The sequence below is a fragment of the Ceratotherium simum genome, chromosome 3 (genome assembly GCF_057802395.1).
Source record: "Ceratotherium simum simum isolate JZ-2026a chromosome 3, ASM5780239v1, whole genome shotgun sequence".
NCBI classification, from domain to species: Eukaryota; Metazoa; Chordata; class Mammalia; order Perissodactyla; family Rhinocerotidae; genus Ceratotherium; species Ceratotherium simum.
This window is the reverse complement of record NC_141902.1, coordinates 1,339,349-1,351,695: the sequence shown is the minus strand read 5'-3', so window position 1 is coordinate 1,351,695 and position 12,347 is coordinate 1,339,349. Positions and strand designations below refer to the sequence as shown.

Sequence of the window (12,347 nt, the reverse complement as noted above, 5' to 3'; positions counted from 1 at the left end):
AACAGCACTGGGGAAAGTTCAAGCACGCTGCTCAATCTGTGATAAAATAAGAAGTTTTGGCGCTCTTGTGGTCCTTGGAAATTGATACTTTATTTTTAGCCCTAATACAGTCATATGCTTCCCCCCAATTCCCAGAGATACTTAACTGGATTATTAGCCAATAAAGCAAAATCAAAGAATGTCGTAAAAATGTTCGAGTCCAGTAACAGGCTGTGTTTTCCAGATTTGTTTTACGACTTACTTTCTGTCAGCCTTGTTCGCCCCACTGCTAGCTTCACTGGACAGGGAAATCTTGAGATCCGAGGGCTCCACGTTCCAGATGTCCCTGGCGTATTCCTTAATTGTCCGGTCACTGGAGAATTTCCCCGAGGCAGCTATATTTTTGAGTACCATCATGTTCCAGGCCTTTGGATTCTGTAAACAACACACGCACACACATATGACCCCGGGCCTGAGAGCCCATTGAGCTTTATGACAAACGGCAGGCCAAGCATAACCCAGCACGTTTCATGGGGAAAAAGACAGGAGTAAATTGTCGTGAATCATAAATACATTTGTTTCACAGTTGAGAGCCAGATAAGGCAGAGGGTTCTTTCCTCCTATTTAGAGTGTATTTCTCTTAAGAACGAAAACAAAGTATTTTTCACTTGAAGAGAAACCATGGATGTAAATTCCCTAATTGGTAATTTCTGCTACGGTGACAATGTTTTGGCATGGAAGCCATATTTCCCACACTGTATTTTTATTTCGCCTCCCGTTAAACTACAAGGGGAAGGAAAGGACTAACATTCATTGTCTGCGGGATGCCACATTAAGAGACTTAACCTGTAGCTCTCCGTCCAAGTCTGAAGAACACCACTCTGGACTGTTAGCTCTCATGCAGACAACCAACCTGACGGGGGACCTGACTGACCTGCCTCTCTTTTGCTCTTTCTGAAGGTAGATGCCCCAGTAGGTTTACACTGAATCCCAAATACTCCACTGGGGTTTCAAAACAGGAGCAATTAAGACCTTATCTTTAATAAAATATATAATATCCAAACCTCGTAGTTTTTATGTAAAAGATTATAAGAAACTATTTATTTTATAGCCTCATGATTTTATAAAGAACTCTAAAAGTTCCCTGGAAATGACCAGAACATGATTCAAAGCCATTAGCAATGCAGATAAGCATTTAAAAGAAAAACGAAAACTACTATCATTCCTTAAGGTACTGCAAAACAGAGCCTGAAATTAGTTTATTCAGACTTCGGAAACTTACTACAATGAGGGAAAGTGAAAGCCTCTTGTCTTCACTTTAACTATTTAAATGGATAATGAGTAGAGTTCCCAACCACATGGGACATGTTTTCTAAGCTAATAATTATTGTTAAGAGTAAAAACTGCAGCTTGCACTAATGAACAAGAAAGGTTGAACCAAATGCTGGGCTTGGAGAAGGGGGTCTTTAGATTGAGCCATAATCTCACAAGAGAGACCCACTGTGCAGCCTGACGTTCACACCTGTCCTCGCCCTTCTTCCTATTCTCCTTTGCTGCTCTGTTATCTTTCTTTTCCTCTGTAGCCTGTCTTCATACCGCGTGGCCTGAGATCAGGAGGAGTGAGCTCGAGGGGGCGGAGCTCTTTCCTGTCTGAGTTCTCGAGGCCGCCTATGGCTGCTCTCCCATGCTCAGGAAGCAGGCGGGGAGCCACTCAGCTTAACTCTGTCCTGCGCCTCCTAGCCTACAGCCATTACCTTCAGCTCACTCTGGCCTGTGCCCTTTCAGGGACTGGATATGACTCTACCAGAAGACAAGGGCCATAAAGCAGTACATGCCTCGAATGATCCTATTTTAGAACCCCAGCGTGACATCTAGGGTGACCTAGGAACCACCTGTCACCTGCTCTGGGAAAGGAACAGAGAGAAATGCTAGTGAAGTGTGTTTCTGTTGGAAATAGTGGCTGATGTGTCCAGAGGGCAGGAGGTGGAGACTGCAGGGACCCCGCTGTTCTGCCATCTAATGACTTTCCAGTTGGAGGGCAGAAGTGGAGACTGTGGGCAATGGCAGCCACGCCCAGAGGCCCAGGGCGTCCTCTGTCCTGAGTCTTGGCACAGAGCTGCCTCCTCCTGCGTCTGTTCTGTGCTGCCTGTGCTTACGAAGTCTCTCCTATCAGAGACGATCAACCTTCCCACAAACTCACCAAATGCTCCCAGAGGCTGGGCTGTTTGATAAAGATGCTGCACGCGAAGGGTTAGTCACACTGCTCTAGCTTTTTTTTTTCTTTTTTTTTAGTAAAGTATAATCTTTCTTGTTCCTTTCCTTTCTTTTTTATTTTTTAATTCAAATATGACACCTCCCTTCTTTGAACACATTATATGCTATTCATGTAGCCCCACCCCATGGGTAGCCCAGGAGAGGGACCTACTTTGCAATTTTCAAAGAATAGGGGTCAGTCCTTCTCTCAATGGACAGGCTCAGCCTGAGAATCACCTCAGCAGGTTTTTTGGATACTGAGGGATCCCACGGATTACTGGATCAGAGTCTCTCAAAAGGGGCTGCCTTCGTCCTTTAAGAAAGCTGCCTTGGGATTCTGATGCATACTTCTGGTTGAGGATGCCAGCACTAACCAGGCTCCCTGAGGGGGGGGTAGGAGCGCCCTGACTTCGTCCTGCCAGGCTCTCAGTGCCCCCGTGCCTCTCTGTTGAGTGAGTGAGTGGGGGAAATGAGTATTTAATTTGGCTTTATAACCTTAGCTTCCAGGACATGCTTGCTACAGGGTGGGTGCTCAATAAATATTGAATTATTTGTGATTTTTTTTTAGTTGGATATTAAAAATTTACAACTGCAGGGGACAGCCCAGTGGCGTAGTGGTTAAATGCATGTACTTCGCTTCTTTGGTGGCCCAGGGTTCGCAGGTTCGGATCCCGGGTGTGGACCTAGGCCCTGCTCGTCAAGCCACACTGTGGCAGGCATCCCACATATAAAGTGTAAGAAGATGGGCACGGAAGTTAGCCCAGGGCCAATCTTCCTCAGCACAAAAGGGGAAGATTGGCAACAGATGTTAGCTCAGGGCTAATCTTCCTCACCAAAAAAAATAATAATAATAAAAAATTTACAACTGCTACTGAAATGTCAAATCCTAGCCTCTGCCTGAACTTGGGAAAAGTCAAGTTTTGATCTGAATAACCCAGACAGTTGCCTCACTTGTCTTTTCTGATTGGTTAATGGGGCCCTGTTACATAGATTTAATGTAGAGACACACAAATTTTAATTACCACAGTGAACTGGTTTCCTTTCTACGTCTTAGTGACGTACTTACCATGTACAGCTGGCTGACCTTTTCTTGACATTTGACGTAGGCTTCATAGTCGGCAAAGACTTTAAACCTGGTTGGTTTTTTGCAATTGGAAGGAAAAAACAAGACAACAAAAAGCCTCATTAACAGATGTGTGCTAAGATGGTATTTAAAATTCTCTTTTGCTTAATGTCAGGCACGGCTAGTTCACCAAACTTGCATTTCTATTCACAGGAATTTTAGCCAGCCCTCCACTTTCCACGGTTCTGCCCACATGTAACAATGTCATCCTATGGATGCATCTGAAAGCTGGGTGCACCGTGGAAAGAGAAAAAGAATACCAGATTGTGGGTCTTATTCTTAAGCCTTCAGGGCATTGCTAGTGGAGAACAGCTAATTTTTCTTTCCAGGGGTAGGTTAGCTTATCAGATCGCAGATCTATGCTGATCCAAATGGATGGGTTGTAGTTGGTTTAAGATGTTCCCTTTTCACAGCCCCAGTACCACCATGTTCTTGCGGGAACTTACCTGTCATGATAAAAGAGCATGTTCACTAAGTCTTTGAAGAGGTCGGGCTGCTTGGGAGAAAAGAAGCCCTTGTCAATTTGATCAACGGCCAGCTTCAGCTCTGGAAGAGCCTCGTAATATTCCTTTGCCACATATCTGCAGGGTGGGGGTAATAAGAAGGTTCTGTGAGTCTTGGGGATTTACAACACACTAGACACGAAAAATGCTGTGAAAAATGCATGCAGAAATACTAGCATTTACTGAAGTCATTACAGAGGTCAACATGGGTAGAAATAACATTTGACTAGATCTTGAAATTTTTTCCCCCTTAAATTTGATTAGTTCCTTGTAACCAAAGGCACAAAGGACATTGGATAATAAAAATTCTAGCCACAGAGCAATAGTGCCATCTGGTAAAATACAGTAGGATGCCTTTCAAAGCAGACTTTATGGCTCTAAACAGGCGTTATGTTAAGTGGACCAGTTGCTTTTTGGACCCACAGATTCCCAAATTTGTTGCTAGTGAGTGGAAATTTACTTCCAAGGGTCAGGAAGTATATTCGACACCCTCTTGATCTTGTGATCTCCATAGTTCCTCTGGACAGCGCTCGCTCTTTATTTCTTATTTGAATCTGGGTTAATAAACGTATCTAGACATTAAGTGAAACAGGTATTCCTGGGTGCTTCTGTACATCCATCGCCATCCTCCACCACATTTCAGTCCATCTCCTTGAGATCTTAAAGGAACACTAGATGGTTTAAATTATAGGTAAAAACTTCAACTAGAAACTGGTTCATCCTTTGATCAAAGTAAAAATCACAGGTGTGGAGAAGTGAATAGCTCACAGCGGCCAGCTCTGCCACGGCTGGTAACAAAGAGCGGCGACCCCAGCACCTGAGCCCGGCGCCTTGTACGTTACCCCAGGAGGGACCTGCCCAACGAGGAGGGGCTGCTCTCTCACCCTTTCTTGTCCAAAGCGGCCACATCATCTATCCTCATGCCAAAGATGAACAGGTTCTCTTCCCCGGCTTCCTCCGCCATCTCCACGTTGGCCCCGTCCATGGTCCCAATAGTCAGCGCCCCATTCAACATGAACTTCATGTTGCCCGTCCCCGAGGCCTCGGTGCCTGCAGTGGAAATCTGCTCCGACAGATCTGTGGCTGGAATGACTATAAGCAAGGCACGTGAAAACGAGTGACGCTGTCTCTCCAGATGTCTGCATGTATCCGAGCACTTATCTAGCTGGCCTGTTCTGATCACTCAAGTAGTGCACTCACATCAAGACCAACATTCAAATGGTGCAGAAGGGCGGGTCCCACTCCTCCCCGTGACGCGGCAACCACTTTTGTCCATTTTTGATGGCGGTTAAGGCCATGATGCTAAGTCACCATAGGCTCATACTACTCTTTCTTGGTCTATAAACTATAAAGAGCATCTACTCACTCTGCTGCAAAAGCCGACACTACATTTCTCCTGACTTCTTTCCAATTTTTGCTATGATTTTATTTCTTCTACTTTATAACTTTATCAAATATATTGAAACTTCTCTTTCTTGATCTTTAAAATTCACAGTCTCTCCTGACCCCACTCTTGCCATGTGAGGAAACTGCATTGTCTGCATTCCTTCCCCTGCTCACCTCCCTCCTCCCACTCTCACTGCAGGGAAATAAGCCACACACGACTGAGGTGTGCCGGGCTGGACAGCAAGCCTCAGACATCCCACTGATTTACACACAAATTAGTGCTGCTGAAGGGCCCCCCACCTTTGACTGCAAAGGGCAGGGGCAATTCTCTGCTTTGAGAGCTCATTTGTGAATTAGATATATCTTCATCTGTATCCCTAGGCCCCTGCCTCTTTTCTCTTCATGCAGACAGTTCTTAAACAGTAATGTCAGAGGACCCAAAAACACCTCAGAAAGAGAAAGGTCCCTTTTCAGTTTGGGAAATGGGTGAATATACAGTTGCACTTGCATATGGTTGGTGCTCTGTGAGCATGTGATACAAATAAGCAAAGGTCCCAGCGGCAAAGAAAGGGATGTTGGCTTCTTGCCAGCCTGGCTGTCCCCATGGGGACTCCACGCTTGATCTCGGAGTGCCCACCTGAGGCACATCTCTGCCGCGTGCTTTGGCAGCCTGATGTTGGTCCTCAGGTCCTGTTGCCACATGAACAAGTGACAGCCCTTCCTTCCACCAACTGACCAGAGGAGTATCTGGGGGCTGGGAACTGGGGGCTGGGCCTGTCCTTCCTTTCATAGAGCACGGTCTGCATGTCACCAAAACCTCACGGCCGCCTCCTCCAGCACCCAGCTCTGAGCAGCTGGGAGGAAAACGTGCTTGCAAATGTAACCCAGGATACTGACTCTGGGGACGCAATCTCACTGTCGGTTGGGCACCTTAAAAGTTCTTAGCTTAGGCCCTTATTCTGCCCAAGTGACACCACCTATCCTAAATTACTGACTCCTGAGGTCAGCCATACCATGCAATCTTTCCCTAGGACTTGCTCCGGCCCCACACGGTTGCGATGAGGGCACTACCTTTTTCAGCAAGAGACACTCTGTAGTTCTCCAAGAAGATGACTTTCAACTTGCTTCCAACCACGGGGTCGTTGTTGACCACAGCCGCCACTGAAGTGATCAGCTTGATGATCATCTTGGCCATGTAATAGCCCGGGGCAGCCTTGGGGAAGAAGGCCCAACACAGTGATGGAAGGCAGCCGTGGTGAGGGGGAGAAGTGGCAAGAGATTAGAGCCCCCAAGTCCCCAGTGAATAGAATCAACTTACTTTGCCACCGATTATAACTGTTCTGGGCACGAATGACTTCTTAGGGTCTTTCTTAATGCCTGAAAGAGAGGGAGAAGCGGGTGGAATGGAGGACGGTTGACGGCGGGCTGGCAAGGCCCACACCAAGTGCTGCTTCCACCTCGAGGGGTGTGGTGGCGGCCCGGGCACACTCACGGTTGTACATGGTGACCACGTGCAGGCAGTTCAGGAGCTGCCGCTTGTACTCGTGGATCCTCTTCACGTGCACGTCGAACATGGAGGAGGGGTTGATCTTCACCTTGTACTCCTTCTCCAGGAACTGAGAAAACTTCAGCTTGTTCTCCTGTTGAGACAGGGCATGGGGCAGAGCCTTTCAACTTGGAAGCATCAGGTGGTCTGTTTTCAGAAACGAGAGCACAAGCCCTCGAAGCAAGTGCCAGGCAAGAGTCCGCCGAAGCCTCACCTGCTTCACTTTGGCAATTTCCCGGAGGAAGACGTCATCGCCCAGGAAGCCATGGAGCCTCGTCAGCTGGCTCAAGTCTTTCACGTAGGCTTCTCCAATTTTCTTTCAGTTTAAAGGAAGAGGCGACTTTGATCAGGGAAGGCAATCGAGCCCAAATGAGCAGCGTCTCTCCAACTGGGCGAGTGCTGGCCCTCACCCACAACAGGGCGCTCGCTCACCACACAGCACACGGAGGAGGCTAGAAATGCCATGGGGGGGACACTGTGCTGGTGTCCTTGCTAGAACTTCAGTGGTATTAAGAGTTAAACACAGGAAATCCACCGAAAAGGGTGACAGAGAACTCAGGCTCTACGAGTTCCTTACATGACCTTTGTTATCCTCATTTACTAAACAGGGTACCACCGTCCATCTGTGCATCATAGGGCCACTGTGGGCCAGGACCAGCCAAAGAATTTACAGGCCCCGCGTTCAAAAATTAAGAATTTCCAAATGGCCACAGTGGAGAATTAACTCAAGCGCTGAGCCTTGTGGGCCTGCACGGGTCACCCACCGAGGAAGCCAGCCCTGCTGCACATCAGTCTGCAGTTACAAGTGCACTCACACGCCTCCCGAATTCCAGTCAGGTCGCCCTTCCTCGCACGGCCCGGTTACCTCTGCTATTAATTCTGCAAGCCCCGGGTTGCAGAGCAAGAGCCAGCGCCTCGGAGTGATCCCATTGGTTTTATTCTGGAACTTGTCTGGTTCTAGCTCACTGAAGTCCTTGAATCTGGAGACGGAAAAGACACATCACCGAATTTGGTTGAAACGGCAGGTTTCTGCATGCTGGATGAAGTTCAGAGTTACATTCAAGGAGCCAAGAGCAAGCTTAGAAAGATTAAAAGTGGAGGGACAGGCTGATAGCAGCTATGGCTGTCATTCTAAATAGAAATCCATTTGCAATTCAAAATAATTACAAGAAAAACCCCAAATCTAGTCACCTCCATATGATTTCCTGGTACTGACGTATATCCAGACTTTTCAGCAGAATAGGTTTTTTTTGGCTCCTAAGTCTAGAATTAGGATGGTACAGAAAGGAAGGCCTTTTCTTTTTTTTTAAGAGAAGTGTTCTTTGTACAGAAGAAAATACTTTTAAACATTTTGACGGGGGCTTTCCTCCTCTCCAAGGCAGCCCTGCGTTTACCAGCACTATCCCATTAATGGAGCAAGGTCAGACCCACTCCCACGGGAACGGGGGCTCACACTTGGGTCTTCAAGATGTCCGAGTGAATTTTAGCCACGCCATTCACAGCGTGGGAGCCCACGATGCAGAGGTGGGCCATGTTGATCCTTTTGCCTCCTTCCTCTTCTATCAGAGACATCCTTCTCAGACGGTCGACATCCTTAGGAAACAAGGCCGCAATTTTCTAGCCAAGGGAAAAGAAAGGCCTTGCTGGTCACTCGGGTATCTCTGACAGTGCGAAAATAAATCTTCACTCCCACGGAGAAGGGATGCGTTAGCCAGAGGGAGATGCCATCCCTCCACTTTAGTATTTTCACAAAGATCTCCTTAACAGAGCCCCACCCAGACTCGAATACTTTTGATCAATGATTGAAAAACGTTTGGGTCTGAAGTTTGGTAAGAGGAAACACGTAGCCACCCTTAACATCTCAAGACCTCATTCTCAAAAGAATCTCTTAAAATGACTTACGTCTAAATGCTTCTGATTTATCTCATAAATGATCTGCAAATGTCGAGGAAGCAACTTCTCCACCAGCTCTACAGGCCAGCGCTCCAGGGCTTCGGGAAGCACTGTGTGGTTGGTGTATGCAAAGGTCTTCCGGGTGATGTCCCATGCCTGATGGAAGTGGGCAGTTAGCTGCTTTCCTCTGCAAGAAAGGCTGCCCCGAAGGTGCACACCCATCACACAGGCCAAACGTTTCCTCAGCTCCCGCCTGTCTGCATAGGACAGCTCTGTCTGCCTGTATACACTTAGACACACTCCATTCCACTAGGTTCCCAAATGGTCCAGGGAACTGGGAACAGTTTTTGCAAAAAAAAAAAAAAGCAGCTATTTGTAAAACTGATAAAACTTAAGACGGCATGCTGATAAATCTTCTCTACTATCCTGACCCGTCTTTTATTTATTAAATAAACAAAATTTGAGGAATAAAACTCAAGTAATGTTCTGAGAAGGCACAAAGTGTGTTTAAAATACTGACTTGCAAAGCGATGGGGATCCTTTCAGTTAGCTGTATTCTGAGGTTAGAGAGTTTACTTTAGAATCCTTTAGACACAAAAATGGTAAACACAGTATAAGCCTCAATACAGCTACAGAGCCGCGTCCCATTAGGAATGTGTTTGTTCACTTCTTGGTGTTATTCCCTATAAAGCAGTAAGGACAGAAAAGTGTCTGCACCACGGCAAAATTCACCTTTAACTGTTGGAAGTTAGCAACAGTAACTTAACTTGAAAAACTATAAAAGGAGCTTTTGGCAAAATCTTTTAACCACACATATTCTGATTAATTAAAGGAAAAGGAAGCCAAACTATACAGACCTTAGACCAGGGCAATTTTTCAATATCCACAAAAATCCTCATCAGCTCAGGGATGGCGAGTGAAGGGTGAGTGTCATTCAGCTGGATGGCAACCTATGTGGGGACAAGACATCGGCGTGCAGGTGACAGACCACCCGGCTCTGGCCTCCTTGTCCTCACACACTAAACTAAATGTCCACCTCCTGCAAAACGCCTTAGCATGCTACACCCACAAACTTTTTCAGCACTAGGAGAGAGGACTAACTCTGACAGGCAGCCCTGACCCCCTCAGGCGTCCCCACCTGCTTTCATCATGGGGTACTTGCCTGGTCTGGAAAGGCATCGAACGCAGTCCTGGCACATCCAGTGGAGCCAAACTTGCAGGTTTTGAAACGTCGGATGACATCTTGCAATGTAGCAGCCACCACGAAATACTCCTGCTTCAATCTCAGCTCCTTCCCTTCAAAAAACTTGAAGCCAGAGAGACTGAGTGAGCGCGGCCGGTGTGCCGCCTGGTGTCTCCTGCCCAGAGAACGTTAAGTCTGAAGCCCAACGGACTTCCATCTGGTGGTAGACGGCAGGTTGAACACCAAGCATTCACCTTTGCTCTTTCCTGAAATGCCACTAAATGACAGTAAAGGGATTATAGAGATAAAGGATGAAGGGAACGGGAGAGAAGACAGCAGCAACAGCTTCTTAGAAGCTGAAAACAGATGGGGAAGTGGTAAGTGAGCCAGAAGACCCAGGAAGGCTACATCCTGACCTGGTAGTGGAGAAGAGCCAAAAAGCAACTCAGTTAGTACATCAAAGCCCCCAAAGGCTCAGGAACTGGCAGCACCGGGTGCCTCTGGAAGCAGGGGTGAAGACAGTGCGAAAGGTAGTCCAGAGCCTGTCTAAGAGGCAGGCGGCCTCAGACCTCATCTCCAGTGCCCAGCTGAGCAATCTCCTCCCCCAACTCGGGCAGCAGCTGGAGGCGTATCCTCTGGAGATGGTGAAACAGGGGTCTCTGGGCTGGAGGGCTGCAGGTACAGCTGGAGGCAGGGGTACCCGCCCATACTGAAAATGGGGGGAGGGGCTAAGTGCAAGTCTAGGGACTGAATGTGGAGACTCCCAGCCTTCTTCTCCCAAATTTCAGAACACAGGCGGCCAACGTTCATTCCACCAGGAAAGAAGCTGCAAGAGTCTTCTCTGGGGAATCTGACCAGCCCAAGAGGGAGGCCCTAACGACACTGACGCGAGGAGCTCACCAGATCACAATACAGTGAAGCCCAAATAGACAAGCCCACCAAGTGTACAGAGCTCCCCAAAGTCGTGGGTCCCTCTCTTAAATTTTAGGGGGTAGCTAAGAGTCATTAGACATCTAAGAAAACCTTGTAGAAGAAAGATAGAGGTCAAAATAATAAATGAACAAAAGCCAACTTAGAGGAAACATATTAGAGAAAAGAATATTGCAGGAATACTATCGATATCCTCAGACAGATGAGGGAAGACACTGTATTCAAGAACTAAGAATAAGACGCTTTAAGAAAATATCCAGAGAAAAAAGATTACTTGGAAATTAAAAGACGATAGCCAAAAAGACCCAAGAGAAGATTGGAAGAGAGAGTGGTGATCTCTCAGCTGAGCAACAAGATGAAGAGGTGATAAGTACAAGAAAAAATGTAAGAAAACTCAAGGACCGGTTGAGGATGTTCAATAATTTCAGACCATTTCTCAGAGAACCGTAGTCCTGTGTTCCCAGACTGAAGGGTGGCCAGGCCCAAGGGGTAAAAACAGACTGAGACCAAAGCAACCCCCTAAAACTTTATTAGGTGGGAGTACTTGGACGTAGGAGCTTGAGGGAGGGAGAAGGGAGAGGGGAGAAAAGCAGGATTCATATGCAAGATCATATGCAAGATCAATCAGAATCGCACTGCACTTCTCAGCAACGCTGACAACTAGAAGACAATAAAAACAATCCGAGTGTTCTGTATCCAGGCAAACTATCAACGTGAGGGCAGAATAAAGACATCTGCCAATAAGCAGGTCTGAAAAAATGCTGACCTCACAGACTTCCTCTCCCAAGATGCCCCTGGAGAACGCGCATCACCAAGACAAGGGAGTCAACGACAAAAAGACAGACACGAGATCCAGGAGACAAAAGACCCCGGAAAGTCAGTGAGCACAGGGGTCCTAGACTGTCGGGGAAGGAAGATCTCAAGATGACAGAGGAGCTGCAACCAGAGAGATCCAGGAGCGGCTTTTCAAAAAGAGCGGGTTAACACAACGCCTAGTGCACTTGAATACATCGAGAGGCAATTTCTACAGCTGAGGCAGAGTGTAGGCTACATTAGGGAAAATACTCAGAAGACCAAGCAAACCAACAGAACAAACAATTATTAATCCAGGAAACAAAAACTCCTTAAGGAAAGGAAAAATCTTCATTATGTGATGACACATATATGCACAGATGAGCTGCCTCTGGCATTTACGTGGTCACAATAACAATGTAAATAATGAATAGCCTCGGAGCATCATCTGATGCGGCTCTGGAGGTGAGAGGATGGTGCACAAAGACCAGGCAGGCTCCGCTCTGCTGCCCATGGGGCTCTGGGAGGCGGCACCACCACCAACAAATAATTTAAATGCTGAGGAAGGAGCCAGTGAAAATGATGATGGGATTATGTGGAGAGAACGGGGAGAGGAAATGCGGGTTTGTGTGGTGGGGGTGGGAGTGTGTGTGAGGAAGGAGCTATATTCTCACCTTCATAGTGGGGAGTCAACAAACAACTGTAAAAACGGGAAAATCAAGAAGCAGCAATAGCAGCATGTTATTAGAAATATGGAAG

General features: G+C 47.0%; 1 protein-coding gene across 1 annotated transcript in view; it reads right to left on the bottom strand.

The window, feature by feature from the left end:
• Positions 1-71: 71 nt before the first annotated feature.
• The window catches only part of PYGL (glycogen phosphorylase L), a 37,125-nt gene continuing 24,849 nt past the window's right edge, over positions 72-12,347 (bottom strand). Inside the window, exons 8-20 of the mRNA XM_004436339.3 lie at positions 9,846-9,989; positions 9,541-9,633; positions 8,693-8,839; positions 8,244-8,407; positions 7,656-7,770; positions 7,005-7,106; positions 6,737-6,884; positions 6,563-6,621; positions 6,316-6,457; positions 4,743-4,950; positions 3,802-3,936; positions 3,299-3,365; positions 72-414 (exon numbers count right to left, since the gene is read on the bottom strand). Coding sequence (XP_004436396.1) covers positions 238-414; positions 3,299-3,365; positions 3,802-3,936; positions 4,743-4,950; positions 6,316-6,457; positions 6,563-6,621; positions 6,737-6,884; positions 7,005-7,106; positions 7,656-7,770; positions 8,244-8,407; positions 8,693-8,839; positions 9,541-9,633; positions 9,846-9,989 — 1,701 coding nt within the window. The 3' untranslated portion in view covers positions 72-237. The remainder of the gene's footprint in view (positions 415-3,298; positions 3,366-3,801; positions 3,937-4,742; positions 4,951-6,315; positions 6,458-6,562; positions 6,622-6,736; positions 6,885-7,004; positions 7,107-7,655; positions 7,771-8,243; positions 8,408-8,692; positions 8,840-9,540; positions 9,634-9,845; positions 9,990-12,347) is intronic.